Source organism: Bison bison, unplaced genomic scaffold (assembly GCF_000754665.1).
Source record: "Bison bison bison isolate TAMUID 2011002044 unplaced genomic scaffold, Bison_UMD1.0 scf7180017864264, whole genome shotgun sequence".
Classification (NCBI taxonomy): domain Eukaryota; kingdom Metazoa; phylum Chordata; class Mammalia; order Artiodactyla; family Bovidae; genus Bison; species Bison bison.
Genome location: NW_011494836.1, coordinates 1,421,615 through 1,449,588, shown reverse-complemented (window position 1 = coordinate 1,449,588; position 27,974 = coordinate 1,421,615). Strand labels below are relative to the sequence as shown.

The 27,974-nt window shown below is 41.7% G+C and overlaps 2 protein-coding genes across 2 annotated transcripts in view; one reads left to right on the top strand and one right to left on the bottom strand.

Annotated features, from left to right (window-relative positions):
- The window catches only part of REEP5 (receptor accessory protein 5), a 52,222-nt gene extending 32,103 nt beyond the window's left edge, over positions 1-20,119 (top strand). Inside the window, exons 5-6 of the mRNA XM_010848370.1 lie at positions 14,293-14,461; positions 16,845-20,119. Coding sequence (XP_010846672.1) covers positions 14,293-14,461; positions 16,845-16,894 — 219 coding nt within the window. The 3' untranslated portion in view covers positions 16,895-20,119. The remainder of the gene's footprint in view (positions 1-14,292; positions 14,462-16,844) is intronic.
- A 6,804-nt stretch (positions 20,120-26,923) lies between these two features.
- The window catches only part of SRP19 (signal recognition particle 19kDa), an 8,303-nt gene continuing 7,252 nt past the window's right edge, over positions 26,924-27,974 (bottom strand). The window contains exon 5 of the mRNA XM_010848364.1: positions 26,924-27,466. Within this exon, the coding sequence (XP_010846666.1) occupies positions 27,333-27,466 (134 nt within the window). The 3' untranslated portion in view covers positions 26,924-27,332. The remainder of the gene's footprint in view (positions 27,467-27,974) is intronic.

The following is a 27,974-nucleotide window of genomic DNA, read 5'->3' as shown; positions in this document are numbered from 1 at the left end:
TTCTCCCAGCAATCTTGATTCCAGCTTGTGCTTCATCCAGCCCAGCGTTTCTCATGATGTACTCTGCATATAAGTTAAATAAGCAGGGTGACAATATACAGCCTTGACATACTCCTTTTCCTATTTGGAACCAGTCTGTTGTTCCTGTCCAGTTCTAACTGTTGTTTCCTGACCTGCATACAGATTTTTCAAGAGGCAGGTCAGGTGGTCTGGTATTCCCATCTCTTTCAGAGTTTTCCACAGTTTATTGTGATCCACACAGTCACAGGCTTTGGCATAGTCAATGAAGTAGAAGTAGATGGTTTTCTGGAGCTCTCTTGCTTTTTCAATGATCCAGCAGATGTTGGCAATTTGATCTCTGGTTCCTCTGCCTTTTCTAAAACAAGCTTGAACATTTGGAAGTTCACAGTTCACGTGTTGCTGAAGGCTGGCTTGGAGAATTTTGAGCATCACTTTATTAATGTGTGAGACGAGTGCAATTGTGCGGTAGTTCGAGCATTCTTTGGCATCACCTTTCTTAGGGATTGGAATGAAAACAGACCTTCTCCAGTCCTGCAGCCACTGCTGAGTTTTCTAAATTTGCTGGCATATTGAGTGCAGCACTTTCACAGCATCATCTTTTAGGATTTGAAATAATTTAACTGGAATTCCATCACCTCCACTAGCTTTGTTTGTAGTGATGCTTCCTAAAGCCCACTTGACTTACCATTCCAGGATGTCTGGCTCTAGGTGAGTGATCACACCGTGATTATCTGGGTTGTGAAGATCTTTTTTGTACAGTTCTTCTGTGTATTCTTGCGACCTCTTCTTAATGTCTTCTGCTTCTGTTAGGTCCATACCATATCTGTCCTTTATTGAGCCCATCTTTGCTTGAAATGTTCCCTTAGTATCTCTAATTTTCTTGAAGAGATCTCTAGTCTTTCCCATTCTATTGTTTTCTTCTGTTTCTTTGCACTGATTGCTGAGGAATACTTTCTTATCTCTCCTTGCTATTCTTTGGAACTCTGTATTCACATGAGTGTATCTTTCCTTTTCTCCTTTGCTTTTTGCTTCTCTTCTTTTCACAGCTGTTTGTAAGGTCTCCTCAGATAGCCATTTTGCTTTTTTGCATTTCTTTTTCTTGGGGATGGTCTTGCTCCCTGTCTCCTGTACAATGTCACAAATCTCCATCCATAGTTCATCAGGCACTCTATCAGATCTAGTCCCTTAAATCTATTTCTCACTTCCACTGTATAATCATAAGGGATTTGATTTAGGTCATACAAAGCCTTTGACTGTGTGGATCACAATAAACTGTGGAATTCTGAAAGAGATGGGAATACCAGACCACCTGACCTGCCTCTTGACAAACCTATATGCAGGTCAGGAAGCAACAGTTAGAACTAGACATGGAACAACAGACTGGTTCCAAATAGAAAAAGGAGTACGTCAAGGCTGTATATTGTCACCCTGCTTATTTAACTTATATGCAGAGTACATCATGGGAAACGCTGGGCTGGAAGAAGCACAAGCTGGAATCAAGATTGCTGGGAGAAATATCAGTAACCTCAGATATGCAGATGACACCACCCTCATGGCAGAAAGTGAAGAGGAACTAAAAAGTGTCTTGATGAAAGTGAAAGAGGAGAGTGAAAAAGTTGGCTTAAAGCTCAACATTCAGAAAACTAAGATCATGGCATCTGGTCCCATCACTTTATGGGAAATAGATGGGGAAACAGTGGAAACAGTGTCAGGCTTTATTTTGGGGGGCTCCAAAATCACTGCAGATGGTGATTGCAGCCAAGAAATTAAAAGACACTTACTCCTTGGAAGGAAAGTTATGACCAACCTAGATAGCATATTCAAAAGCAGAGACATTACCCTGCCAACAAAGGTCCGTCTAGTCAAGGCTATGGTTTTTCCAGTGGTCACATATGGATGTGAGAGTTGGACTGTGAAGAAAGCTGAGCGCCGAAGAATTGATGCTTTTGAACTGTGGTGTTGGAGAAGACTCTTGAGAGTCCCTTGGACTGCAAGGAGATCCAACCAGTCCATTCTGAAGGAGATCAGGCCTGGGATTTCTTTGGAAGGAATGATGCTAAAGCTGAAACTCCAGTACTTTGGCCACCTCATGTGAAGAGTTGACTCATTGGAAAAGACTCTGATGCTGGGAGGGATTGGGGGCAGGAGGAGAAGGGGATGACAGAGGATGAGATGGCTGGATGGCATCACCGACTCAATGGACATGAGTCTGAGTGAACTCCTGGAGTTGGTGATGGACAGGGAGGCCTGGCATGCTGCAATTCATGGGGTCGTAAAGAGTCAGACATGACTAAGCAACTGAACTGACTGAATGGTCTAGTGGTTTTCCCCACTTTCTTCAATTTAAGTCTGAATTTGACAATAAGGAATTCATGATCTGAGCCACAGTCAGCTCCCAGTCTTGTTTTTGGTGACTGTATAGAGCTTCTCCATCTTTGGATGCAAAGAATATAATCAGCCTGATTTTGGTGTTGGCCATCTGGTTATGTCCATGATAGAGTCTTCTCTTGTGTTGTTGGAAGAGAGTGTGTGCTATGACTAGTGCGTTCTCTTGGCAAAACTTTATTAGCCTTTGCCCTGCCACATTCTGTACTCCAAGGCCAAATTTACCTGTTACTCCAGGTGTTTCTTGACCTCCTACTTTTGCATTCCAGTCCCCTAAAATGAAATGGACATCTTTTTTGAGGTGTTAGTTCTAAAAGTTCTTGTAGGTCTTCATAGATGCTTTCAACTTCAGCTTCCTCATCGTTACTGGTTGGGGCATAGACTTGGATTACCATGATATTGAATGGTTTGCCTTGGAAATGAACAGAGATCATTTTGTCATTTTTGAGATTGCATCCAAGTATTGCATTTTGGACTCTTTTGTTGACTATTATGGCTACTCCCATTTCTTCTAAGGGATTCTTTCCCACAGTAGTAGATATAATGGTCATCTGAGTTAAATTCACCCATTCCAGTCCATTTTAGTTCACTGATTCTTAGAATGTCGATGTTCACTCTTGCCATCTCCTGTTTGACCGCTTCCCATTTGCCTTGATTCATGGACCTAACATTCCAGATTCCCATGCAATATATGTGTTAGAATATGGTATTTATCCTTCTCGTTCTGACTTACTTCACTCTGTATAATAGGTTCTAGGTTCATTCCCCTCATTAGGACTGACTCCAATGCATTCCTTTGTATGGCTGAGTAATATTCTATTGTGTTTATATACCACAACTTCTTTATCCATTCATCTGTCGAATGACATCTAGGTTTCTTCCACGTTCTATCTTCTGTAAACAGTGCTGCAGTGAGCAATGGGATACATGTGTCTTTTTCAGTTTTGGTTTTCTCAGGGTATACGTGTAGGAGTGGAGTTGCTGGGTCATAAGGAATCTCCATACCGTCTTCCACAGTGGCTGTATCAGTTTACATTCCCACCAACTGTGCAAGAGCGTTCCCTTTTCTCCACACCCTCTCCAGCATTTATTGTTTGTAGACTTTTTGATGAGGGCCATTCTTGCTGGTGTGAGGTGATATCTCATTGTAGTTTTGATTTACATTTCTCTAATAATGAGTGATGTTGAGCATCTTTTCATGTGTTTGCTAGCCATCTGTATGTCTTCTTTGGAGAAATGTCTGTCTAGGTCTTTTTTCCACTTTCTGATTGGGTTGTTTGTTTTTCTGGCATTGAGTTGTATGAGCTGCTTGTATATCTTGGAAATTAATCCTTTGTCAGTTGTTTCAGTTGCTATTATTTTCTCCCATTCTGAGGGTTGTCTTTTCACCTTGCTTATAGTTTCCTTTGCTGTGCAAAAGCTTTTAAGTTTAATCAGGTTCCACTTGTTCACTTTTGTTTTTACTTACATTACTCTAGGTGGTGGGTCATCCAATTGGGGAATAAAGCAATAATAAAACTAACAAATACTTTGAGAGGAAAGGAGATTAAGAAAAGAAAGAATAGATGTGCCAAGTTAAATAGAAGTAGATAAAGAAGATTTACATATGTTAAAGATTAACAGCAAGGGGGAAAGAACAGTAGGAAAAGCAAACAAAGGAATAAATGTAGAAAAAATAATAATAGGTTTAAAAAATTAAAATTAAAAAGAAAAGAAATAAAAGAGGAAAACTCCACAGAACTGTAAAAGGCCAACATAGAGGCAGCAGTTTATGACAACAATAAAAATGTGACTGAGGAAATAAAAAAAGCCTCAAAAGCTTAATTGGATTTCTCAGTGTCAATAAAATCGAGAACTACAACAGAGGAGGAAAAAAAGGAAAAAAGAAAAAAAATCCAAGTGAATGTACAGAACAAGTCAAAAACTGAAAATAATAAAGGTTTATCTTGAGTCACTGCTGTCGGAGTCCTTTCCTGCCCTGGGAATCCCAGTCCACCTTGCCTCCCTAGGATGCCCTCCTGTGCTGATCATGGACCTGCTGTGGGGCAGCTCAGATTCTCATCTGGTCCTACTCCTGTGTGTTCTTGCCTCCAGTGTCCACAGCTATCAGAGCTAGCACGTTTTCTTCTGTGGGAGCTCTCAGTGGCCTTTTATATATTCCATAGGCACGGAGTCTGCCTAGTTGATTGTGTGGATGTAATCTGCAGCTTGTACAGCTGGTGGGAAGGTTTTGGGTCTTCTTCCTAGCCACACTGCCCCTGGGTTTCACCTGTGGTGTTATTTCCACCTCTGCATGGGGTTTAGGTCCTGAGGCTGCCCTGGAGGACTCGGGTTTCCCCTGTGAGGGCCAGGGGCGGAGGTGGTGCAGCTGCACTGGTCGCAGGGGTTCTGGTCGCAGGGGGGTTGGCAGCTAGGGCAGCAGGAAATATAGCGCTGTAGAAGGGTATGGCACCCAGTATTGGCCAATACGCTCCAGTATTCCTGCCTGGAGAACCCCCTCTCTGACAGAGGAGCCTGGCAGGCTGCAGTCTACAAGGTCGCAAAGAGTCGAACAGGACCCTGCGCACATGAACACATGACATTTTTTTTTGCCTGTGGCAGCTCTGCCCCAGTGAGGGTTGAGCGTGAAGGTGGTGCAGCTGCTTGTCTTGGGGGGACCCTGGTGGCACCAAGTGTGCAGGGACACGGACTGCCTCTGCGGCAGGAGTTATGGCCCGATCAGAGGCTTTTTTCCAGCCTCTCGTAGCTGGTGCTCAGGGGGCCTCTTTGGCCAGTCTTTCTTCGTATTTCTGCCCGTTCAGGCACTTAGAGGGATCCCTTGCCTGGGGTCCTTCTCTGTTGTTCGGGCTTCAGGCACTTAGAAGGCCACCCTGGGTGGGGTCCTGCTCTGTAGTTTGGTACATCAGTTACTGAAGGGGGCACCCTGGGTGGGGTCCTGCTCGGTGAAAGTGAAGTCGCTCAGTCCTGTCCGACTCTTTGTGACCCTGTGGACTGTAGCCTACCAGGCTTCTCCATCCATGGGGATTCTCCAGGCAAGAATACTGGAGTCGGTTACCATTTCCTTCTCCAGGGGATCTTCCTGACCCAGGGATCGAACCCGGATCGAACCTTCCAGTAGATCTCCATTCCTGCCTGGCGTATGTATGGTTGCGGCAAGGACTGTCTGATTCTCACTCCATTTAGGCTGCCACAGATCGGCTGTTTCACTCTCAGCCTTAAATGCTTCTCCTCTGACTTAGACAGTTGCCCCGCTGTGGGGATCAGACCCCTGCTTCAGTTTTCCCACCTGCCAAGGGCAGGTCTAGTCCTGTTAACACTCCTGTTTTTCCCCCGAGTTCCTTCATCCTACAGAGTTTTGCGTGGTTCTGTGTGTGCTTTTCCGCTGGTCAGGTCCTCCTGTCCGCTCTCCGCTGGTGTGCTGCATGCACTTCTGTGTCTGAAGGTGTATTCTTGGTGTATCCGTGGAGAAGAGATGGACTCCATGTCCCCCTACTCCTCCGGCATCTTGTTCTCTCTCTCTTTTTAGATTTTTTATCTAAAAAACATAGATACAGGAAATTGGATACCAGAAACTCTCTCATTCTTTGATTTCCCTCGCTGCAACCACCACTACATTGATATTATCTTGATTTTTAATTCTGGGTAATTTGGATGTATTTTTTCTTTTCCTCTGGCCTTACCTATTTTTCAAATATATTTATTTGTGTTTTCCTGCTTTCTGGGAGTTTTTCTCAATATGATCTTCCAGTTTCAATTTTGTTCCATTTGATCTTTATGCTATATATTGTGTTTACTTCAACTATTTTATTTTTCATTCCTAGTAATTTGGCTTGGTTCTTTCCTGTGTTTTTTTGTTCTTTCATGTCACTGTATTTCTTTTAGTATAGTTAATTTAAAATTCTTGGTCAGTCACTTCTAAAATTTCTGCTGCTGATAGGTCTGTAGTTGACTGTGCTGTCTTTGTTTTGAACTGGTTGTACTCTCAAATACCTTGTTACTTTGGCCTGTAAGTTCATTCTTCTCCAGGCATATCAGCTGTTCCATCGGGTGCTGGAATGGAGGTGGCCACACCCCGATCCATGCTAGTTCTGGTAAACTCAGGATAGGGGGGCAGGTGGGGGGCTTGCCCACCCTAAACTAGGGTGGGGAGCCCCAGGCAGCAGAGGAGCCACAGTTAATCACCCTTCCCTCCCCAGAATAGCTCCTCGGGTGCAGGCATCAGCCTTTGCCTGCCCCAGCAGCACTCGAAGCAGGTGCTCCTGGGCGGTCACTCCCAGCTCCAGGGCTTGGAGCAGGGGCGTGAGGAGAAACCGCCCTGGCTACTCAGTCCGCAGCTGTTTTCCTCAGTCCCTCCCAAGGCAGGACTTCTACGCCAAAACCTCTGCTTTAGAAAAAGTATAGGAGAATGTTTTCTAACTTGGAGGAATAGAAATTAGACAAACATTTCTATATAACTGTGGGCAAATAAACAAAGGAAAAATAATGGCAGGCGAGGAGGATGTATTTCCATTCCTACCAGATATGGAATTAATATCCAGAATATATAGAAAAACTTACAGGGAAGAAAAAGAGAAAAATTAAACAAGTCATATAGAGATATTTCACATAAGAGAAAAAAATATGAGTAGTCAGCAATCTGGGAAGTGTGAGTTAAAATACTCAAATAGTGTAGCTTCCTCATTAAATTGGCAGTTATTTAAAATGTCTACCTAAAGAAATGTAGATACAGGAAATTAGATACCAGAAGCTCTCTCATTCTGGTAATTACAAAAAAACCCTGAAGGGTCCATCAACAGGTAAATGGTTAAATGAATTAATAGTATTGTACATCCATACTGTTAAAAGAAATACTTCATTTATTGAGATACAGAAGTTTTGCATAATTCATTATTTATAAAAATTATAGATTATATACAGTATGAAACCATGTATGGTTAAAAAAAAAAAGCTAGATAGTTGAAAATTTAAATGATGGAGAAGGAAATGGCAACCCACTCCAGTGTTCTTGCCTGGAGAATCCCAGGGACGGGGGAGCCTGGTGGGCTGCCGTCTCTGGGGTCACACAGAGTCGGACACGACTGAAGTGACTTAGCAGCAGCAGCGACAGGAAAGTAAGTGATATGGAACAGCATTTCTGTCCTGTATGTTGACCTGGCTGTAGGTGTGTTCTGTTATTTGAGGAAAGATAAATCTTAGGAACCCTTACCTCAGGCTTTTTAAAACACAGGGTACCACTTAGCCACCAGGAAGCCCATTAAAAGACAGGGAGGTCCAGTAATCAGTCTTTTAGGAAGTTGGTAATGATGTCACCTAAACTTGAAACATTAAAAAAAAAAAAAGTGTTCTCAACTGTGTAAAATCTTTCTCCTCGTACCTTCTCAAATGTAATCCTAGGAATTTTGCCTGTAAACAAAGCATTTCTGGGCCAGAAATACTTTCTCTCTTTAGAGCAAGGCTTCACATTATATTGAGTGCCACAGGTTCCATCATTTTTAAAGGACACAGACATAAATGATAAATAATGGATATAAAAATATTACAATCTACCACCTCAAAAAATATTGTTTATGGAGCTTGGAGATTCAAGTATTGATTGCAGTTTTATTTTGAAAAGAATGCTACAACTTAAGTGGTTTTTCTTCCTCATGTTTATATTAAAAGAAAAGCAAATAAACCCTATTTTAATTAAAAAATTTAAATGAAAACATGAATATTCTTTTTAAAAAGCAATTCTTTGTTTATTTGGCGGCAGTGGGTCTTAGGTGCGACCCGTGGGATATAGTTCCCTAACCAGGGATTGAACCCAGGCTCCCTGCATTGGGCGCACAGAGTCTTAGCCACTAGACCACCAGGGAAGTCCCTGGATATTCTTTTAAGTTTGAATGATGTTACCACAGAATGCCTTGTAACACAGCTGAAAATTTTTCCTTTCAAAAGAAATGGGAAAAAAATTGGTCTATCGGAAGATTTAGATTTCATAGGCTGCTGGATTTTTCATGGTTTTGTTATCCAAAGATATTTAGCATTTATAATAATAGCTTTATAGTCTTTGATGTGGATGTCCATACTTTAAACTTCAAACACTTCTGAATCCTTTAAGACCCGTCTAATGGCAGTGATGTCACACTGCAGCCTCTAACAGCAAGCAGCCGGGCTTTCGCCTCGGGCCCACTGCTTGCCCCCAGCAGTCTGCTGCCAGTAGAACCACTACACCAGCACCTGACCTCAGACTTCCGAAACGTGAGTGGTCTGACGGCAGCCTGCTCGTGATCACCTCTGCTAATGGAGGCCCCTTGAGTCAGAAAGGCTCCAAAATACAAGATAATCAGCAAGTCATTTATATTTGAAGTACATTACAGAAATTGCTGTGCAGCAAGTTTTCCTCCCGAATAGTGAAGTGAACATGCATCCATTAGTAGTGAGTGCCCGGCTGTATGATGGCATGGCATCCAGAAAGAGGGTTATCCCGTATGTTCCAGATAGATAATATACTTAAGGTGATTAAAAATTGATCACGCTGTCAATAAAAATGCTTTCTTTCTGTATTAGTGGTGTATTCTGAGTGGCTTCAGTGAAGGTCTCTGAATTGCAGAGAATTGTATGTGAGAGTATTCCATTTTAAGGACTAGTTGGGTCCTACCTGTGCTACTGCTACAATCACAAGGTAATTGTTTGGGAGGATGAAGAAAAGACCTGCAACTAAAGCCAGGTTTACTATTTTATCTTTTGCAGAGTTAATATTGTTGACCTGTTCCTCCCATTTTTCTAAAGTAGCCTCTTGGATTTAAGGAATGTAAGAGGAACCAATGATTAGGCATCGAAGGTTGGTTGAGAAGATACTGTTCCATGTATTGAGCTAGAAAAAGTGGATCCTGCCTGTTTAGAGCTTTGATCTGAGCTCTGCCTTGGAACAGGAAGGTTTAAAAATAAATGCATTTATTTAAAAATAATTTCTCTGTTTGTGAAAGTAGTATATCTTCTTTACTCGGCAGATATTTATTTAGAACCTCTGTGTGCCAGAATGTGTTTTAGGTCAGGGGGATTTTGGTGAATTAATCCTTGCTATTATACTCTTTGCATCTGTGGTTGTGTGCATGTGTGCCTGTGTGTTGGGGCATGTTTTATGTAGAAAATAAAATAGTATTTTAAGACTCCCACTGTTATCATCTTAGGGTAGTGTTCCTATTTTTTAATGTGCAAATAAATTTCTTGATACAGTGTATACACACAGAGAATTGTGTATGTTGTTGCTTTACTATATATGGTTGAGAGCATATATATCATATATGATTCTATATCTCACTTTTTTGATTAATACAATACTATGAGTATTTTCTCATGTTATTCAATATTCTTTGACCTAGATGTCTAATCCATTATAGATAAGAATTCATTCATTCCTCAGTTAATAGACATTTAGGACATTTATCTTGCTGTTATAACTAATGCTGCAATGAATACCTTTGCACCTCATCTTTATTCTCATTTAAATAAGTTTCTAGATTTTTCAAACAAGGTTGAATAAACTTTGGCAAGTTTAAGTCCTGATCCAGACTGTTACCTGTATGGTGGGACCCACTGATAGAGAGCATAACATTTTTCTTCTTAACTTTGTAGGAGGCAAAGAAGATAGAAAAGTCTTGCCCTTCACAAGTTTGCTTTTAGCTTTTATTTGTGCATGCTGAGCATTACTGTTTTTGTGGCTGTGTCGCAAAGGCTTCCCAAGACTTGTTTCTGATCAAGTGATTGCAGCACACCAGAAGCTAGTGTTGAAATACATTTTTTTCAGACATTAACTCTCAGGTCTCACCAGGCTAGTGCCAAACCGTGCATATTAAATATATCCCTACCTTGGAAGCATTTCTACAGGGAAATTGAATAGTGGCAGCATTAGAATCACAGACACAACTCTCTGGCCTGTTGTAATTTAAGGATTTAGTATGTCAGTGCTGCTAGCGCTGAGAGTTAAATTGAAATAGCACAGACTCTTTATCTGCACTGTGGGTAAGAGTGGGCTTATGTTTGTTCTTGGGAACACCGTGAGCTGCCCTGATTAAAAGGATGGTCAGATCTGTGTATTTCTGAGCTCTTGAGTAGGTAGGTACATAGGTTAAGAAAAGGGAGTTGTAAAAGCTGGCAGCTGAATATCACCCTTGAGAGTTGAACTGTAATTAACTTTATTTTTAATATGAGAAAGTTATTTCATTTGAGAACTGGAAAATGCTCAGGATGTAGGTAAAGAGCAGTAATGACTTTATAGTCTCAAGACAATACCTAAAGGGAACTGGGAGGAACTAAATGAACAGTCTGGAGTTTAGCATATAAACTTAATCACATTGGAGAGGTACAAAAATGCAGGCTCTTGGCTCTGGCCCTGTCTGGTAGCCATGCTTAAGTCATCCAGAAAAGGTGAACAAGTCAACTTTTCTGGGTTGCTTAGGGTTGTTAGATGTAAAGGCAGATAACATTTCAGAGATTTTCAACAACAGTAAGCACTGTAGGACTTGGTAATATTAGCTGTATCTTGTGTACTTTCTTCAGGTATATTTTTTAATTTCTGAGTTTCCTAAAAAATCCTGAAGAGAAAATTGACTCTTTGAGAGGTTGTTTGATTTACTTACAGTCATGAAATAGATACCAACTCTCCTCTGATTTTTTTTTTTTTTTAATATTTGGAATACCTCTTTTACATGCCTTAGGGGTGGTGGTTTAGTTGCTAATTCGTGTCTGACTCTCACAACCCCATGGACTGTAGCCAGCCAGGCTCCTCTGTCCAGTCGATTCTCTAGGCAAGAATACTGGAGTGGGCTGCCATTTCCTTCTCCCCAACTCTCCTGATTCTTAACCCAGTGAGTCCTTTCCACTTCACTTTGAGGCTTTGTCTACATCAGTAATATTCCTGACAATCAGATATTCTACATAGGAATACCAGCCAGGAGACTATTTTCTACAGTTTTAAATAGTAAAAATTAAAATGTATCACATGCCAATTTAAAACTTTATGCCAATTTCCTAAATATTAATTGTGTCTGACTCTTTGCGACCCCATGGACTGCAGCACGCCAGGCTTCCTTGTCCTCCACTATTTCCTGGAGCTTGCTCAAACTCAACCATCTCATCCTCTGTCGCCCCTTCTCCTCCTAAATAATAAATACAGCAAAATGCCTGGATATAAATAACAAGTATATTGGATGTTAGATGCTAAAAACTAAATCCAAATAGTTCTTCTCTTTGAATAGTTAATATAGTTGGTAGGAAACTTGCTTTGTATGCAGTAGTACATGGCACATTCCCTTGGCTGCCACACTGCATTCAATTCAAAATGTTCACATAGAATTCTGATGTTCTGTCAAGAATGTAACTTTCCTAAATTGCTCTATTGACTTTTAGGTGTGTGTGTGGCTGTATTAGCATTATCTTTATAAGCAACTGATGGAAAATATGAATGTTTGGGCATCAAAAAAGCATAGGCTCTAGGCGCCGGGCCTCGGTAGTTGCAGCTCGCGGGCCCTAGCATGTGGGCTCGGTCGCTGTGGTGCGTGGGCTTAGCTACTCCATGGCAGGTGGAATTTTCCCAGACCAGAGATCGAACCAGTGGCCCCTGCAATGGCAGGAAGATTCTTATTCTCTGCAGCACCAGGGAAGTCCAAAATATATTTTTTAAATAAAACACTTTTACTTTATTCTTTCTTCATATTCCAGTTAGAAACCTTTTTTTTTCCATAATTGTATGTGTAAGCATCTCATGACTTTGAATTTCATTTCAGGCAGTGAAAGGAGAGGTAAGAACAAAATAATTGTTTAAAAAGGGTGTATGTTGGTCCTGAGATCTGATTTTACCCGACTTAAAACTCTAATAGGCAGCCTGCTTCTGTCTTATGGATGTTGGTAGAAGACACCGTATTCTTGGGACAGGGACAGAGCCCCTGCTAGGCTAGATGCTCCAGATGTTTCTTATTTTCTTACAAAACCTATATGAAATAGATTTAAAATTTTTTTCTATTTATACTTTTTTTTATAGAGTCAGAACAGACTTAAGCAAATAAGTAACTTGCATAAGTTTTGCCCAGCCAGTAAGTGGTAGAGCCAAGACTGGAACCAGCGTCTCTGAGCTCCGTTCTTTTACCTCTATGTTTTTTAGTATACAATTCTCTTAGGTCTCAGGTTTTTGGGTGAAGAGATCTGTATATATCTTTAGATTAAGATTTTAAATTTTGTGTATTTTCCTATGTATTCTTATTGATTTCTAGTTTTTTTAATGTATCAGTTTCTGATGAAATATTAAAAAGCAATTGATCATGGATTTTGTCCATTGATCTATATAATTCTGACTTTCAAGTTTATACAGTTCAAAACTATTATGTATTTAGAAACTACATATAATTATAAATTACATAATTATAAAAACTAAAATTATATAAGTATCAACACAAAAAGAAAGTGAAGTCGCTCATTCGTGTCCTACTCTGCGACCCCATGGACTATAGCCTGTCAGACTCCTCCGTCCATGGCAATACTGAAGTGGGTTGCCATTTCTTCCTCTAGGGGATCTTCCTGACCCAAGAATCGAACCTGGGTCTCCTGTACTGCAGTTAGACTCTACCATTTAAGCCACCAGGGAAGACAAAAACAAAAGTATATATAATTTACATAGCTCAAAGATACATAGGTTCGGGCCAGTTATTCTTCCTAACAAGTTGTTTTCCTTCCTTATCATTTTGTTCACTTATTTTTCCTTGTGTTTATGTACTATTATTATATGAGCTATTTTGAGAGTTGGTATCTGTCAGATACATCTTTTTTTTTCATCTTATTTTCAGTGTTCCTGATTGGTTTTGTCTTAGGTGTGTTTCTTGCAAGAACTATATAGCCATAGTTTGGGATTTTCTTTTTTTTTTAAATCCAGCCTCGTTCAGTTCAGTTCAGTTCAGTCGCTCAGTCGTGTCCAACTCTTTGCGACCCCATGAATCGCAGCACGCCAGGCCTCCCTGTCCATCACCAACTCCTGGAGTTCACTCAGACTCACGTCCATCAAGTCAGTGATGCCATCCAGCCATCTCATCCTCTGTCGTCCCCTTCTCCTCCTGCCCTCAATCCCTCCCCACATCAGAGTCTTTTCCAATGCCTGGTAACTCCTGTCTTTTAAAAACTGGCCCCCTATAATCTGTTTAGAACCTGCATTTTGTTCTGTATTTTGAATGTCACAGAAGGGCGCTCAATAGCGGTGCTCTGTGTGCGTTTTAACTCAAGCTCTGTCATAGTAGTAGCCCCTTTGCAGGTTTGCATTTCTAGAGCTCTCGTGACTCACAACTAAAAAGTGGTCCAAGTTAGCAAGGAAGTTAAGCGCTGGACCTGGTGTGTTTTGCCTTTGTCAGTCTGTTTTTCCTTCTGTGCTTAGTTGCTCAGTCATATCCGACTCTTTGCGACCCCATGGACCGTAGCCCACCAGGCTTCTCTGTCCATGGGGATTCTCTAGGCAAGAACACTGCAGTGGGTTGCCATGCCGTCCTCCAGGGGATCTTTGCAACTCAGGGATTGAACCCAAGTCTCCTCCATTGCAGGTGGATTCTTTACCAGCTGAGCCAGCAGGGAAGCCCAAGAATACTGGAGTGGGTAGCCTATCCCTTCTCCAGGGGAACTTCCCGACCCAGGAATCGAAGTGGGGTCTCCTGCCTTGCAGGCAGAGTCTTTGCCAGCTGAGCCACCAGGGACGCCCTGGCAGCCTTTCCTTACTAGGTCATTATTTGTCATGTTTTCTCCACCAAGGAAAGTGCACCTAACATCCTGCAGAAACACCAGCGATGCTGGTGGAGCAAGCGGCAGAGGCGGCAGTGCGTGTGGTCCGTGTCACCCGCTCTGTAACCGTGTTGCTTCTCCTCCGTGCAGTGTGGCTTCCTGCTGTGGTGCATGGCTCCCAGCCCCGCCAACGGAGCAGACCTGCTCTACAAGCGCATCATCCGGCCTTTCTTCCTGAAGCACGAGTCCCAAGTAGACACTGTGGTGAACGACCTGAAGGACAAAGCCAAAGAGACTGCAGACACCATCTCCAAGGAAGGTATGGCTTGGGGGCAGCCTGGCTCAGTGTGCGAGGGGCCGTGGGTCATACTGGCCCAGACAGCGGGCTTCCTCACTTCACGTCCTGTTGGCTTTCCTCAGTCACGTGCCAAGGCTGTTCTGGGATTTCTCCACCAAGGCTTTGCCTGTTGCCTTTACTGTTCCCAACATTCTTCTGCCATGCCACGAATAACACATCATTCACTCAGCACATTAGGAAAAGTGACTTTCCTGTGGTGGGTGGAGATTTTAGGGGTCATCTGTATTTATATACAAGTCCAGTCTCCCTAATTCATTGCAGGTTGAGCTGCTTGTTATGCTGCTGTTCAAATGGCTTTTGTGAGAGGTGCAAGAGAATGCCCTCTCTCTCAGCCTTTCTCATCCATTCATTCAACAAATACTTATTTATTGAGGTGACTTAATTATGTGCCAAGCATGTTCATAGCACTGGATATGAGCCAGGGAACCAAACAGACCAGCAGACCATACTGCATGAACCCATGAAGCTTACAGTCTTGTTGAGAGAGAGAGAGAATACAATGAAAAAGCAAGTTACGTGGTGTAGTTAGCACATGATACAGAGAAAAATAAAATAGATCCAAAGATAGGGAGTGCGCAGGGGCTGAAGGGAAGGTGACAGTTTTAAAGAGTGATTTAGGAAATCCTCACAAAGGAGGCAATACTGCGTCACATTTGAAAGTGTTAAGGGAAGGAACCATGGGGAAGAAAGCCCCCGTGGGAGAACTAGCATGTGCGAAAGCTGAGAGCAGGGAACGTATGACTGGAAGGGAGTGGCCCAGAGGGAGAGCTGAAGGAGACCAGGCTGCAGAGCAGCTAGAATGGAACATCCCGGTTACTGGAGAGGAGGACCCAAGTGCCCAGGATACTGGGAGAATACTGAAATCAGTGATAATTCAAGTAACAGCAGTGCTCAAAAGTGATTGTAAGTTTGGAGCTAAAATCTTAAAGAAATGAGGCAGCACAGCCCAAGGGTCAGAGAGAATTGGAAAAAAGATGGGCGGCTGGGAAAGGTCATCTGATGCCATGAGATTCTGAACACAGCCATGAAGATCAAAGACAATGCTTCCTGGACCTCCAGACCCAGAAGTACCAGGGTCATGGAAGGAAACGCATAGGACACTTGAGAAGGCAGTATCCTGGGGAGCAGGCAGGTCTCTGTAAGAGCAACAGGAAGCAGGATCCATTCAGAGAAACGGGTGAGGACAGAGGTCTTCCTGATGATGGGTCGGAAGTTCCAGAGGGCACAGTAAGGGTTTTAGCCCATGGACAGTGGGCATAGAACTAGGGAATTAAAATACAAAAAGGGTTCTACGCTCCTGAGGAAGTGGGAGACGAGAGGTGAGCTGGCCTCTGGGGAAGGAAGACCCCCAGATGGCCCGCTGCAGCCTTGATGCCCCAGCTGATGTGTGTTCTCCTCCTCCTCGCAGACTGTGTCCTCCCCAAGCCCTGCTCCCGGACGCAGCTCCAGTCTCCTTCAGTGCGTTCCTACGTTTCTTCACATCCTCCCACTCTAGGATCGCCAGTTCCTTTTGAAGAGGTTTCTTAACTGTTCTCTGCTCTTAACCAAACCAGCAGCCTCTGGTGATGTCATTTCTGTCTAGTTCACCCACATTTCTCGGCCTTTGATTCTCTTAGATCTCAGTCCTCTGAAATCCTGTTTTACTTGGATAGGATACATTCATAAACTGAGGTTAAGAGTGAAAATAAGAGGGATTTTGAGGCTGACACATTACAGACTCTGAGTTTCTGGATTCTCCAGGAAGTACATTTTTGCAAAGAGCTAGTTGAGAGCCTGCAGTGTCTTTGTAAACTTTAGTCCACAATTTTAAGTGAGTGAAGGGAGAGCCGCTGTCGGGCAGCTGGTGCATAAGGAGGGCAGCCTTGCCTGGCACCCGCTCAGGGCTCTGAGAACAGCTGCAGTCTGGACTCTCAGGAGGCCTCAAGGCTCTCAGAACCCTCCCCGCGGCCCGCAGACACATCACACGAGTTCTTAGAGCACGTTCCAAGCCAAGTGGTAATTAGGAAGGCCAGGGAGGACCTGGAATTTCTTGACTGTACACAGGACACTATACACTCAAGGAGCCTCTGCTTCTTGCGATACTCGGAGGGGACAGGACACAGTGGCACAGGCGACACGGTCACTCGAAGGGGCCAGGTCCTCAGTAACTTGGCTGCAGTGCTCAGGAGCTGCATTTGAAGAGTTCTCAGGTCCATTTCCTGGAAACTCTGCTAGCCCTGCCCACAGACCTCCGTGCGTCCTCATCTGAGCGTGAGTCACCCACGGCGTCACCCACAATAGGAGCCACATCGGCACACAGCTGGGTTACACACAGCTCTGATACAGTTTTCTCTCCTTCTAACAGCCAGGAAAGCCGCCGTGAGTTTACTGGGCGAGGAGAAGAAGAGCACCTAGACCGCTGACTGGCCGGAGCCTCTCTGGCGCCTCTGCGCCTCCCACTGGAGCGCGATACCGTATTAGGGGCTGTGGTGTATGATCGTTTTAATAATGTTGCCTTGGAAACATTTTTGATATATTAAACAAAGGAATGTGTTGTAAGGTTTTTTGCTTACTTTTACTGTTTATATACTTAGGGAGCATTTACATTTAATGCAATGGGCAGTGTCCAGGTTTTCAGAAAATATATTATGCCTCTGGGTAGGAAAAGACCTATGTTACCATCCTGTAGGAAATATAAACTTAAAATTATATATCCCACAGGCTTTGTACTGCAGTGGGCTCTCTCTGCATGCATTTTCTCTGTGCTTACCCTGTACTTACATTTTAGGATACTCTTTAAGAAAATGTTTCAATGTTTTTAATGTATCTGTGCATACACACATGTAGGGAAATGTTACTGTCTATAGCCTGCATATTGCTTATGGGGAGCACCAGCCAGAGGCTGAAGGTTCCATTGTGTTGGTGTGATCTGCTGAATAATACTTCAGAAAATTAATACAAACGAGCAGTGTTTCAAAGGAACAGTTAAGTGATAAATGAGGCAGAAGGGAGGTTGGCCTGGTGGTTTCCTAACATTGTAGCAGCTGAATACCAGAACAGCTTTGTGAAGCAGTCAGCTAAGTGATAAATGGGAAAATGTACACACATCACAGTTTCCAGTTCTGTAGAACTAGCAATATTGTCTTGTAGCTTTTAAAAAACTGGCTGATACACTTTGTTGTGGAAACCACCCCTGGTTTTACTTTCATAGCTGAGTAACATGTTGGTTTAGTCTTGTTTCTTTTCCAGTCTTTTGAAAAGCCTCTACTTTAAGGACCCTCCAGAGACTTGCCCACCTCTCATTACATGTACGTTCTTGTTTGTATCATTAGCACCTACATGCTCATGGTGACACCAGGCTCGAAGAGCAGTTCTCAGAGAAGTACGACATGCTGCACAGCCTAGCTGCTAGTGCTTAAGACAAACACCTTTCCCTTCTTTCCCTGGACTTTAGGGTCAAACCACAGAGGCTTCCCTAGGTTACAAGTCAGAATCATTTGCAGTCCATTTACATGCTTTCATCTATATGCTTTGTTTTGATGATAAACTATGAGGTTATATGCAGTTTAAGTACAAAATAAAAAGTTAAAATTAATATTACTAGCTTGATTAGCCAAATGGCTTATAGGGACCTTGACAACTTGTCCATACTAAAGAATCTAAGCTTTGCACTGACCATACTGCTAGGATCCTTCTCAGACTAAACTGACTAAAACAAAAGCATTGCAAAACTAACAACCAGGCCTATAAAATATTTTAAGGCAAATAAAGATGATTAGTTCCCTTTTAGAAAACAATGAGGTAAAGTCATAATGACGTGTCACAATGTAATACAAAAGTATGTCAAAGGTATCAAAAATAAGGACAATATCACCCCAATATAACAATATGGATCAGGGCCTTTTTGGGGAGAGAGGAATGTGATGATAATAAAGCACCTTATTAAGCTTATGTTAAAACATAAAATCTTTCAGAAAGCAAACAGCTACTTGTTATTGGAAGAAAATCAAGCCTTAAGTTAAAAAGTTTTAGAAGGACCTCTAGGAGTATTTAAATCCCTTTCCCTATAAATCAAGTATGCTTTTGGTGGTAAAAGAATGAAAATTAGCAACTTCTAGCATTCAGACTATATAATCAGACTGTTAGTATACACAATATGTAACTTTTAGTGTAGAAAATATCAGGCAAGATGGTGAAGCATGCAAGTTACTATTGCTTATAACTACTTACAGGCTAATATCAATTTAGACAGAAATTTCTGAATGCAATTTTTTTTGTTGTTGTTACCATAGGTTTCTCTTGCAGTACATTCTGTAAGAAATTTTAGTTACTCTTTTTGGCAGTCAGCATGTACATATTAATGACAGGAGAAACTATGAGTTGAGCAATTCTTGTCTCAGTTTAGATTTCCAAAAAAGCATACTGCTGTGGCTAGAGTATTTGAAAAACTAATTGAGCCTGTGTTCAGCTATAAGACAAGTATTTATTTGTACATGAATGGTATTTTGGGGATATGTGAAGGCAAAGAATTCCTACAACAAGACAGTTACTGCTACCCTGGGGAGTCTTCTACCCACAGCCTGAAGAATATGAGCATAACCTTCAAATAAGTTACCACCTGTCCTGAAGATGTGATATATTAAATGGAAATAGATGTAAATAAAATTTTGTTATCTCATTGAGCTTTTGTTATCTCACTGAGCTTTTATAGTCCATTTTCTTTTATGGGGCTTAAAATAAAATGTAAGAAGAATCTTAACACAGATAAACAACCCTTTAACACTGCTGTTCATGGACCGTGTTTCTCACCTGGCCTGTGATTTTCCCCGTGGTGGTGACTACCTGTCAGAGCAAAGACATTCCCTAAAAACAAGCGAGGGGATATATGTGTACATATGGCTGATTCATGTTGTTGTACAGCAGAAACTAACACAACACTGTAAAGCAATTATACTTCATAAAAAAATATAAAATATTTAAAAGCCAGGAAAAAAAATACCAGTCAAAAAGAGTTTCTACTAATTAGCAATAAATGGAGAGGAAACCCAAACTCTTCTTGACCTTTGCATAACACAGGTTTGAAGTGCATGGGCTCACTTACAGATTTTTTCAATAAACACACACTGCAGTACTACACAATCTGCGGCTGATTGAATACCCGGGCGCTGCAAAGTTATCACCGAGCAGTTGCCTGAGAGGAGTCAGCTCTAATGCTGGCATAATGCATTACACACAGTCTCACACGGCTACTAGTTGGTGCTACTATTTCATGTAAGTGTATCTTAATATAGTAAACACACATATGCCTCCAAATCACTCTGTATTTTTAGACTAAGAAAAGAAGAACTGGGGATTTTATTCGAAACGCCTGCCTTTGGAGAGTGCACTTCGGTCAGCATCCGCTCCTGCGTCTGCCTTTGCATGTCTGTATGTCTAGAATCATGGTGTTTAATTAGAAAGTAAGAGATACAGTTCACATCCTTAACCAAATATTAGTTCTGTATGATACAGCAGGAGAAACTACATATATCTGAGAATGACCTTAAGTTTTTCAGGCTGCTTACTACAGTATTAGCTTATAAAATCTGTAACATACATGCCTCAGAGAATTAAGAGCAATAAAGAGGTTCTTTGGTCAAATCAGAGGTTCTCAAGTATTAGTGTGCATCAGGATTTCCTTGGGGAGGGGAGGAATTGGTAAAAGATTGCTGGTCCCATCCCCGATTCAGGAAGTCTGGGGTGGGGCTGAAACATTTGTATTTGGAACAAAATCCCAGGTGATGCTAATGATACAGAAACCACACTTTGACAAGAAATCACTGAGTTAGGTTAATGGTGTCTTTATACTCAGTATAGAGGTTTTCAGGCCTGGCTGTACATCACCATCATCTGAGCAGCTTTCAGAAAATACTAGTGTCTGCCTCCACTACCAGAAATTTTAACAATCAACTATATACCCAGGCGCCAGTATTTTAAAACTCTTCCAATGTATAACCAGGATTAAGAAAGTGAAATGAAATTCATGTTTTGGCAAGAAAAATTTAAACATAAAAATTCTTTGCTGTTTGGCCTCCCCTCTCCCTCCAACTTCAGCTTCCCTGATAGCTCAGTTGGTAAAGAATCCGCCTACAATGCAGGAGACCCTGGTTCGATCCCTGGCTCAAGAAGATCCACTGGAGAAGGGATAGGCTGCCTACTCCAATATTGTTGGGCTTCCCGTGTGGCTCAGCTGGTAAAGAATCTGCCTGCAATGTGGGAGACCTGGGTTCGATCCCTGGGTTGGGAAGATGCCCTGGAGAAGGGAAGAGCTACCCACTCCAGTATTCTAGCATGGAGAATTCCATGGACTGCATAGTCCATGGGGTTGCAAAGAGCTGAACATGACTGAGCAACCTGCATTCCCCCAATTGTGCATTGTATATCTACATTATGCATTGACCAAACCTCCCCTGACAGCAGGAATACCTGCTCACCATAACCAGCAACATTCTCTCAGCATGAAGACAACTCTTAAAAAGACAACATTCCTTTTTGAGCTTGTAAAAAGTCACATGACCCACCATGATGGCGCTTACATCTGGATTATGAAAACTCAAATACGAATACATCATTTAACGTACTGCCCTCTGTCTCAAAAAACGTATATAAATTGTCTTGACTTTTAATGGGCAGAACAACTCTCTGAGCTTTCTGAGGTGCTCTTCCCAGGCTATAATCTTCAAATTTGGCTCAAATAAAATCTTCCAATTTTTAAGTTGACTAATTTTTTGACGACAGCTACTATTAGAGACTACTGCTAAGGTCAAGAATGCCAAGGTCTGGACAGTTTCTCTTAGCTAATTAGTTCAGCTCATGTGTTAGTTTCCTGTTATTGCTGTAACCAGCACAAATGTATCAGCTTATAGTTCTGAAGGACAGACATCCGAAAGAGGTGGGCAGGGCTGCATTATTTCTGGAGATACAGGAGAACCCATTTTCTTGCTGCTTTCAGCTTCCACACTCTGCCTGTATCCCCGTTTGTGGCCCACTAGTACACTGACCCCTGCTTCCCTTTTATAAGCTTGTCTGTGATTACACTGGGCCCACTTGGATAACCCAGGATACTCTCTCCAGCTCAAGATTCTTAATCTCACATGCAAAGCTTTTTGCCATGAAAGCAACATATTTACTGGTTTTTTTGCGAGGGTGGATGATGGTCAGGCGAACAGCATATTCTGCCTACCCCACTAGTCTCTCTCTTTGGGTACAGAAATTTCGTTATTGTTACCCCCAATATCAAAATAACTGCAAAGAGTATCTTAATGTTGCGAGGGAACTAAAAAAAGAGGAGGATTTAATGAAGAACTACCTTATTCACAACCATGTAGCCTGGAGGTTTATCCTCTGGAAAGAGTGGGGGATCCTTGGAGAGGGGGCACGGGCAGAGTTAAGGGAGGGAAGTTGCATTAAAAGCATGACTGAGTGACCAAATGCTGAGACCCATTTGCCCACCCTGCCTTCTCCCACTAGGCGCCCAGATCTTTATCCTGGGAGCTTGTCAGCCTTCTCTCCGCGGAAGCAGATCAACCTTAGAGAAAACATCTACCTGATATGGACAAGCTTTTTGAAAGGACATTTTGACAACTGATAATTCATCAAATAGTCATAAAACTAAGCAAATAAAATTAGCTCCAAGGAAAACAAAAATAACCATAGCATACTCCAGAGTGTTTCCGGAGATAAGCTAAATCTTCAAAATGCATCTGAATTCCAGGCTGGGGCCAGTGAGTGTGAAATTTTCACAAGCTCCCTGGGGAGTCCAGTACTGCTGCACACCGATCACACTATTTAGCAGCAAAGGTACTGCATAATTCAGCTATGAATGAAACACAGAACAATAATGTACACTTTAAATTGTTGTTGTTCAGTTGCTAAGTTGTGTCCGACTCTGTGACCCCATGGACTGCAGCACGCCAGGCTTCCCTGTCCTTCACTATCTCCCGGAGCTTGCTGAAACTCATGTCCATTGAGTCAGTGATGCCATCCAACTAACTCGTCCTCTGTTGCCACCTTCTCCTCCCACCTTCAATCTTTCCCAGCATCAGGGTCTTTTCCAATGAGTTGGCTCTTCGCATCACATGGCCCAAACTATTGAAGCTTCAGCTTCAACATCAGTCCTTCCAATGAATATTCAGGGTTGATTTCCTTTAGGACTGACTGTGGTACTGACTCCAGCACCACAGTTCAAAAGCATCAATTGTTTAGCGCTCAGCTTTCTTTATGGTCCAGCTTTCACATCCATACATGACTACTAGAAAAACCATAGCCTTCACTAGACGGACCTTTGTTGGCAAAGTGATGTCTCTGCTTTTTAATATGCTGTCTATGTTTGTCATAGATTTTTCTTCCAAGGAGCAAGCATCTTTTGAATTCATGGCCACAGTCACCATTTGCAATGATTTTGGAGCCCAAGAAAATAGTCTCTATTTCTATTGCTTCCTCATCTATTTGACATGAAGTGATGGGACCAGATACCATGATCTTTGCTTTTTCAATGTTGAGTTTTAAGCCAGTTTTTTTCACGTTCCTCTTTCACCTTCATCAAGAGGCTCTTTAGTTACTCTTTGCTCTCTGCCTTTAGGGTGGTGTCATCTGCATACCTGAGATTATTGCTATTTCTGCCAGTACTCTTAATCCAGCTTGTTATTCATCCAGCCCACCATTTTGCATGGTATACTCTGCATGTAAGTTAAATAAGCAGGGTAACACTGTACTACAGCCTTGTCATACTCCTTTCCTAATTATGAGCCAGTCCATTATTCCATGTCTGGTTCTAACTGTTGCTTCTTGACCTGTATACAAGTTTCTCAGGAGTCAGGTAAGATGTGATTACAATGATGAAATACAGTGGTAGGAGGGAAGATGGGAAAGATGCACGCATGTCTTGGGAATAAAGAAAGGAAAATGAAATCATCCTCCTCTACAGATGGAAGTTAATGCCTAAATGGAATGCCAATTAAAATTGGCTGCTGCTGCTGCTGCTAAGTCACTTCAGTCGTGTCCGATTCTGTGTGACCCCACAGACGGCAGCCCATCAGGCTCCCCCGTCCCTGGGATTCTCCAGGCAAGAACACTGGAGTGGGTTGCCATTGCCTTCTCCAATGCATGAAAGTGAAAAAAAAAGAAAGTGAAAAAATAAAGTGAAGTCGCTCAGTCGTGTCCGACTCCTAGTGACCTCATGGACTGCATCCCACCAGGCCCCTCCGTCCATGGGATTTTCCAGGCAAGAGTACTGGATTGGGTTGCCATTGCCTTCTCCGATTAAAATTGGCTAGCTCTTTCAATTATGTACAAGTATAAAACTGATAATAATAAAGTCCTTTAAAAAAAGGGCAAAGAAGGTGAACATAATTCACTGAAATGACTCTGTTTTTCACTTGGCTGGCAAAGAAGTAAAGATAACTATTCACTGACTGCAACATGAACAAACAGCAACATGTACAGCAATAGTTGTGAAACCTTTCCTGGCAATCCTATTGCCCTATCTCTAAAACAATTTTAGGTTCTAGGCATCTTTCTGTGACAAATCTTTTACACTGACTGCCCAGTATCCACTCTCAACTACTCACTTTCTTGTCTGCCACTCTATCAGGACTGAGAAGGTTGTATTTCACTTTGTGCCGGAGTTCTTGACAATGAAACAAGTTGTCCAGGACAGGTTTTGAGAAATCCCTGCCTTTCCTTTAACACACTTTCCAGGAAATTTTTGCAGAGACAAACACCTGTGGTCGGCAGTTTTTATTGTGATCGACCAAAAATTGTTATTTTTAACAATTAAACCTCAACATTCAGAAAACTTAGATCATGACATCCAGTCCCATCACTTCATGGCAAATAGATGGGGAAACAGTGGAAACAGTGGCAGACTTTATTTTGGGGGGCTCCAAAGTCACTGCAGATGGTGACTGCAGCCATGAAATTAAAAGACACTTGCTCCTTGGAAGAAAAGCTATGACCAACCTAGATGGCATATTAAAAAACAGACATTACTTTGCTGACAAAGGTCCGTCTAGTCAAGGCTATGGTTTTTCCCGTGGTCATGTATGGATGTGAGAGCTGGACTATAAAGAAAGCTGAGTGCTGAAGAATTGATGCTTTTGAACTGTGGTGTTGGAGAAGACTCTTGAGAGTCCCTTCGACTGCAAGGGGATCCAAGGAGTCTAAAGGATATCAGTCCTAACTATTCATTGGAAGGACTGATGTTGAAGCTGAAACTCTTACTTTGGCCACCTGATGCGAAGAACTCATTTGAAAAGACCCCGATGCTGGGTAAGATTGAAGGTGGGAGAAGGGGACGACAGAGGATGAGATGATTGGATGGCATCACCGACTCAGTGGACATGAGTTTGAGTAAACTCTGGAAGTTGGTGATGGACAGGGAAGCCTGGTGCAGTCCATGGGGTTGCAGAGTCAGACATGGAGTGACTGAACTGAACACCTGTGGCTGGCAATTTTTACTGTTGCTGGCCAAAAATTGTTATTTCACTAATACTTTGTGGGTTATTATATTCAACAATTATACCTAACACACCTGTAAAGTCATTTTAGTGGAACACTATATTAAATACACTCTTCTTTGGAAGCAAAGGAGCATTCTCCAGCACCATTTCATTTTCACTTCCCATTGCAGAATCAATCACTAAGGATTTTTGTCTTTTTGTTGGTCTGACATCATCATTTACACCATCTGAATCAGAACTATATTCTGAAGAACTATGATCTTCTGAGACACTAGTATTAATACATATGTCGTTCAGCCAGAGGAAGTATCTACATAAGATTCACTGAAAAATTCTTCACTCAAAAATTTTGTGATGCTTCTTTCTTGAAAGTTTTACAGTAATAAAGGTGTGTTTATAATATACACAATGTTGCAACAAAACCTGACCCAGCGAAATGAGGATGATAACGACAATCTAAGTTGTCTGATGAACGCTTGATCACTCTGTGAACTTCACACAGTGATGTCAGGGGGACAGATGTGGAACTCTGACGTGGTGTTGGGTCTGCCACCAGTCCTCTTACAAGTTTGTAACAACTTAAGGACGCTGGAAACATGCCACAGACAGTGGAGTACAGAGGTAGGAGGGCATCACTAAGCAACTGGATCAACACCTACAATAACCTTTGAGTTTCACGTTATTTAAAAATTTAATTCCTGTTTAAGTCCCTCATTCTTTTCTGTTGTACAGCCATATTCGTAAGTGATACGTTTTTCCAAAGAGGGCTTTTCTGAATCATGTTTTGCACCCTTGTATTTATTTGTCAGTCTGATATATAAACTACTATACAATTATGCTCACTATAGGACATAGTAAAAACAGAAACTGTTGGAGAGAAAACCTAAGTAGCAGTTCTAATACTTCCCCCTACACACTGGTGGGTCATCTCATACAGCCTGGGTGTATAATCCCTTTTAGAGTTCTGAAACTCTGGCTACGTTTATTCTGTAATCACTTGGAATTGTTCGATCTCTAGCAATAAAACAGGAATTGGGATTTAAAGAAGGCTATGAGTTCACTCACAGGATTCACAGAAGAGCGGCACTAGGCCTCAGGAAGGTGTGAATCACATCTTAGCTCCTTTCACCATCTGTACTTGTGTTTCTACTCCATACATAAAATTGAACTGGCCTGGCCTTGGCCACATCCTGCGGTCAGGGTGCAGTCCTGTGATTGACAGCTCTTCCAGAAGCACACTGAGTCAGAGAAGGCAGTCCCCCAGGAGATGCTCAGTAGACAAAACAAAAGGCCGAAGAAGGAGTCTCTTAAGTTTTACACAAAGTCACCACTTTTAGAACAGTGCTTTGGAATAAAGTCAGAATTATCAATCCACTTTAGTTTCTTGGAAAAAAATTTATCTCAAGGTGCTAAAGCATAGACAATTTTAGAATTCCAATCTACAGAATAAGCAAATCTAAAGCATAAATTTCCACATGTCAACAAACTAGTAATTGATGAAACAACTCAATTACAAAGACTGATTAAAAGAATATGATCCACAGACTGCCTGTTCATAGACCTCCAAAAGGATTTAACCACTTTCTGGTTTTAGGTTCACACAATGGCACCCCACTCCAGTACTCTTGCCTGGAAAATCCCATGGACAGAGGAGCCTGGTGGGCTGCAGTCCATGGGGTCACTAAGAGTTGGACACGACTAGGCAACTTCACTTTCACTTTTCACTTTCATGCATTGGAGAAGGAAATGGCAACCCACTCCAGTGTTCTTGCCTGGAGAATCCCAGGGATGGGGGAGCCTGGTAGGCTACCGTCTATGGGGTCACACAGAGTTGGACACGACTGAAGTGACTTAGCATAGCATAGCATGAGTTTCCACTCCCCATTTTATTCCCTTTATCTCCTCTACTGGCATTAATCAGTTCATAAGCAAAAGCTACAAAAAGTCAAGTTTCAAATTTTATTTCACTAAAATTAAAAAGATAAACAAAATGTATATTTCAAATCTTATTAAACTCATTTATTTGAAACATGTTTACATAGAGGACAAACAGATACAGGATTTCAAGTAACTTATGGTAGAGCCCACTGTCCATTTAAGAATATGCTTCTTTCACAAAAACTGTATTAAGAGGCAAAAAAGAAAAATTTCTCTTATACTGCATAAGAGCTGGATGCAAACTTCTGATGTATCTTTATTTCATTATCAACTCTGATGTTGAAGCTGGGAGGCACAAATGTTCACAGCTCAGTTAAATGAAGCAAAGAAAAAGCTTCTGTTTCTCTCAGATACAAGTGAGAAGCCTCCATTCATGTCTCTTACAGTAGTATCACATCCTTGATTCTCAGACCAGATCATTTCTTCTTCTTTCCTTTCCCTTTCTTACTTCCCTCTCCTTGCTGAAGACTTTGGTCCCCACCTCCTGTTTTTTGTGTCCGTGTTTTCAGTTTAGGTATCATTTCTGCAGCATACAACATTACTGACTTACCTAGGAACCAGAAGTTAGGCTTAGTACATAAACTGAGAAACATGATGTAAAAGGTCATCATACTTGAAAATCATAAAGTTCATGAAGTCATCACCACATCAAGAAAATAAGAATTTAAAAAGAAAAAATTAAATAATTAGGAAGACAATGATTTGCAGAAGTGGGGACCTTTCTGGGAGAAAATGTATTAAGAACAATGCTGAAATTAAATTTAAATGAACAAAACAAAAATTTAGAACACTTTATTTGAAATAAAAATTTTTACCTTGATCCTAGTAATTGACTTGAAGATCAAAGAAAGTATCTAAACATAACAAGCTGGCAACAGAATCAGGCTGTTATTGTATCTTAAGCTAGGAAGCACAGGCTTCTTAATCTTCTAACAAAAACTCAATGTCATTAAGCTGTAAAAGATTTTTTTAAGGAATAAAATGCTAGAGATAATGCAACAGTCTTCCTCACCGCCTGCTTGCATTAGGGTAAGCAGGTGTTAAAATTTGGTGTTTTC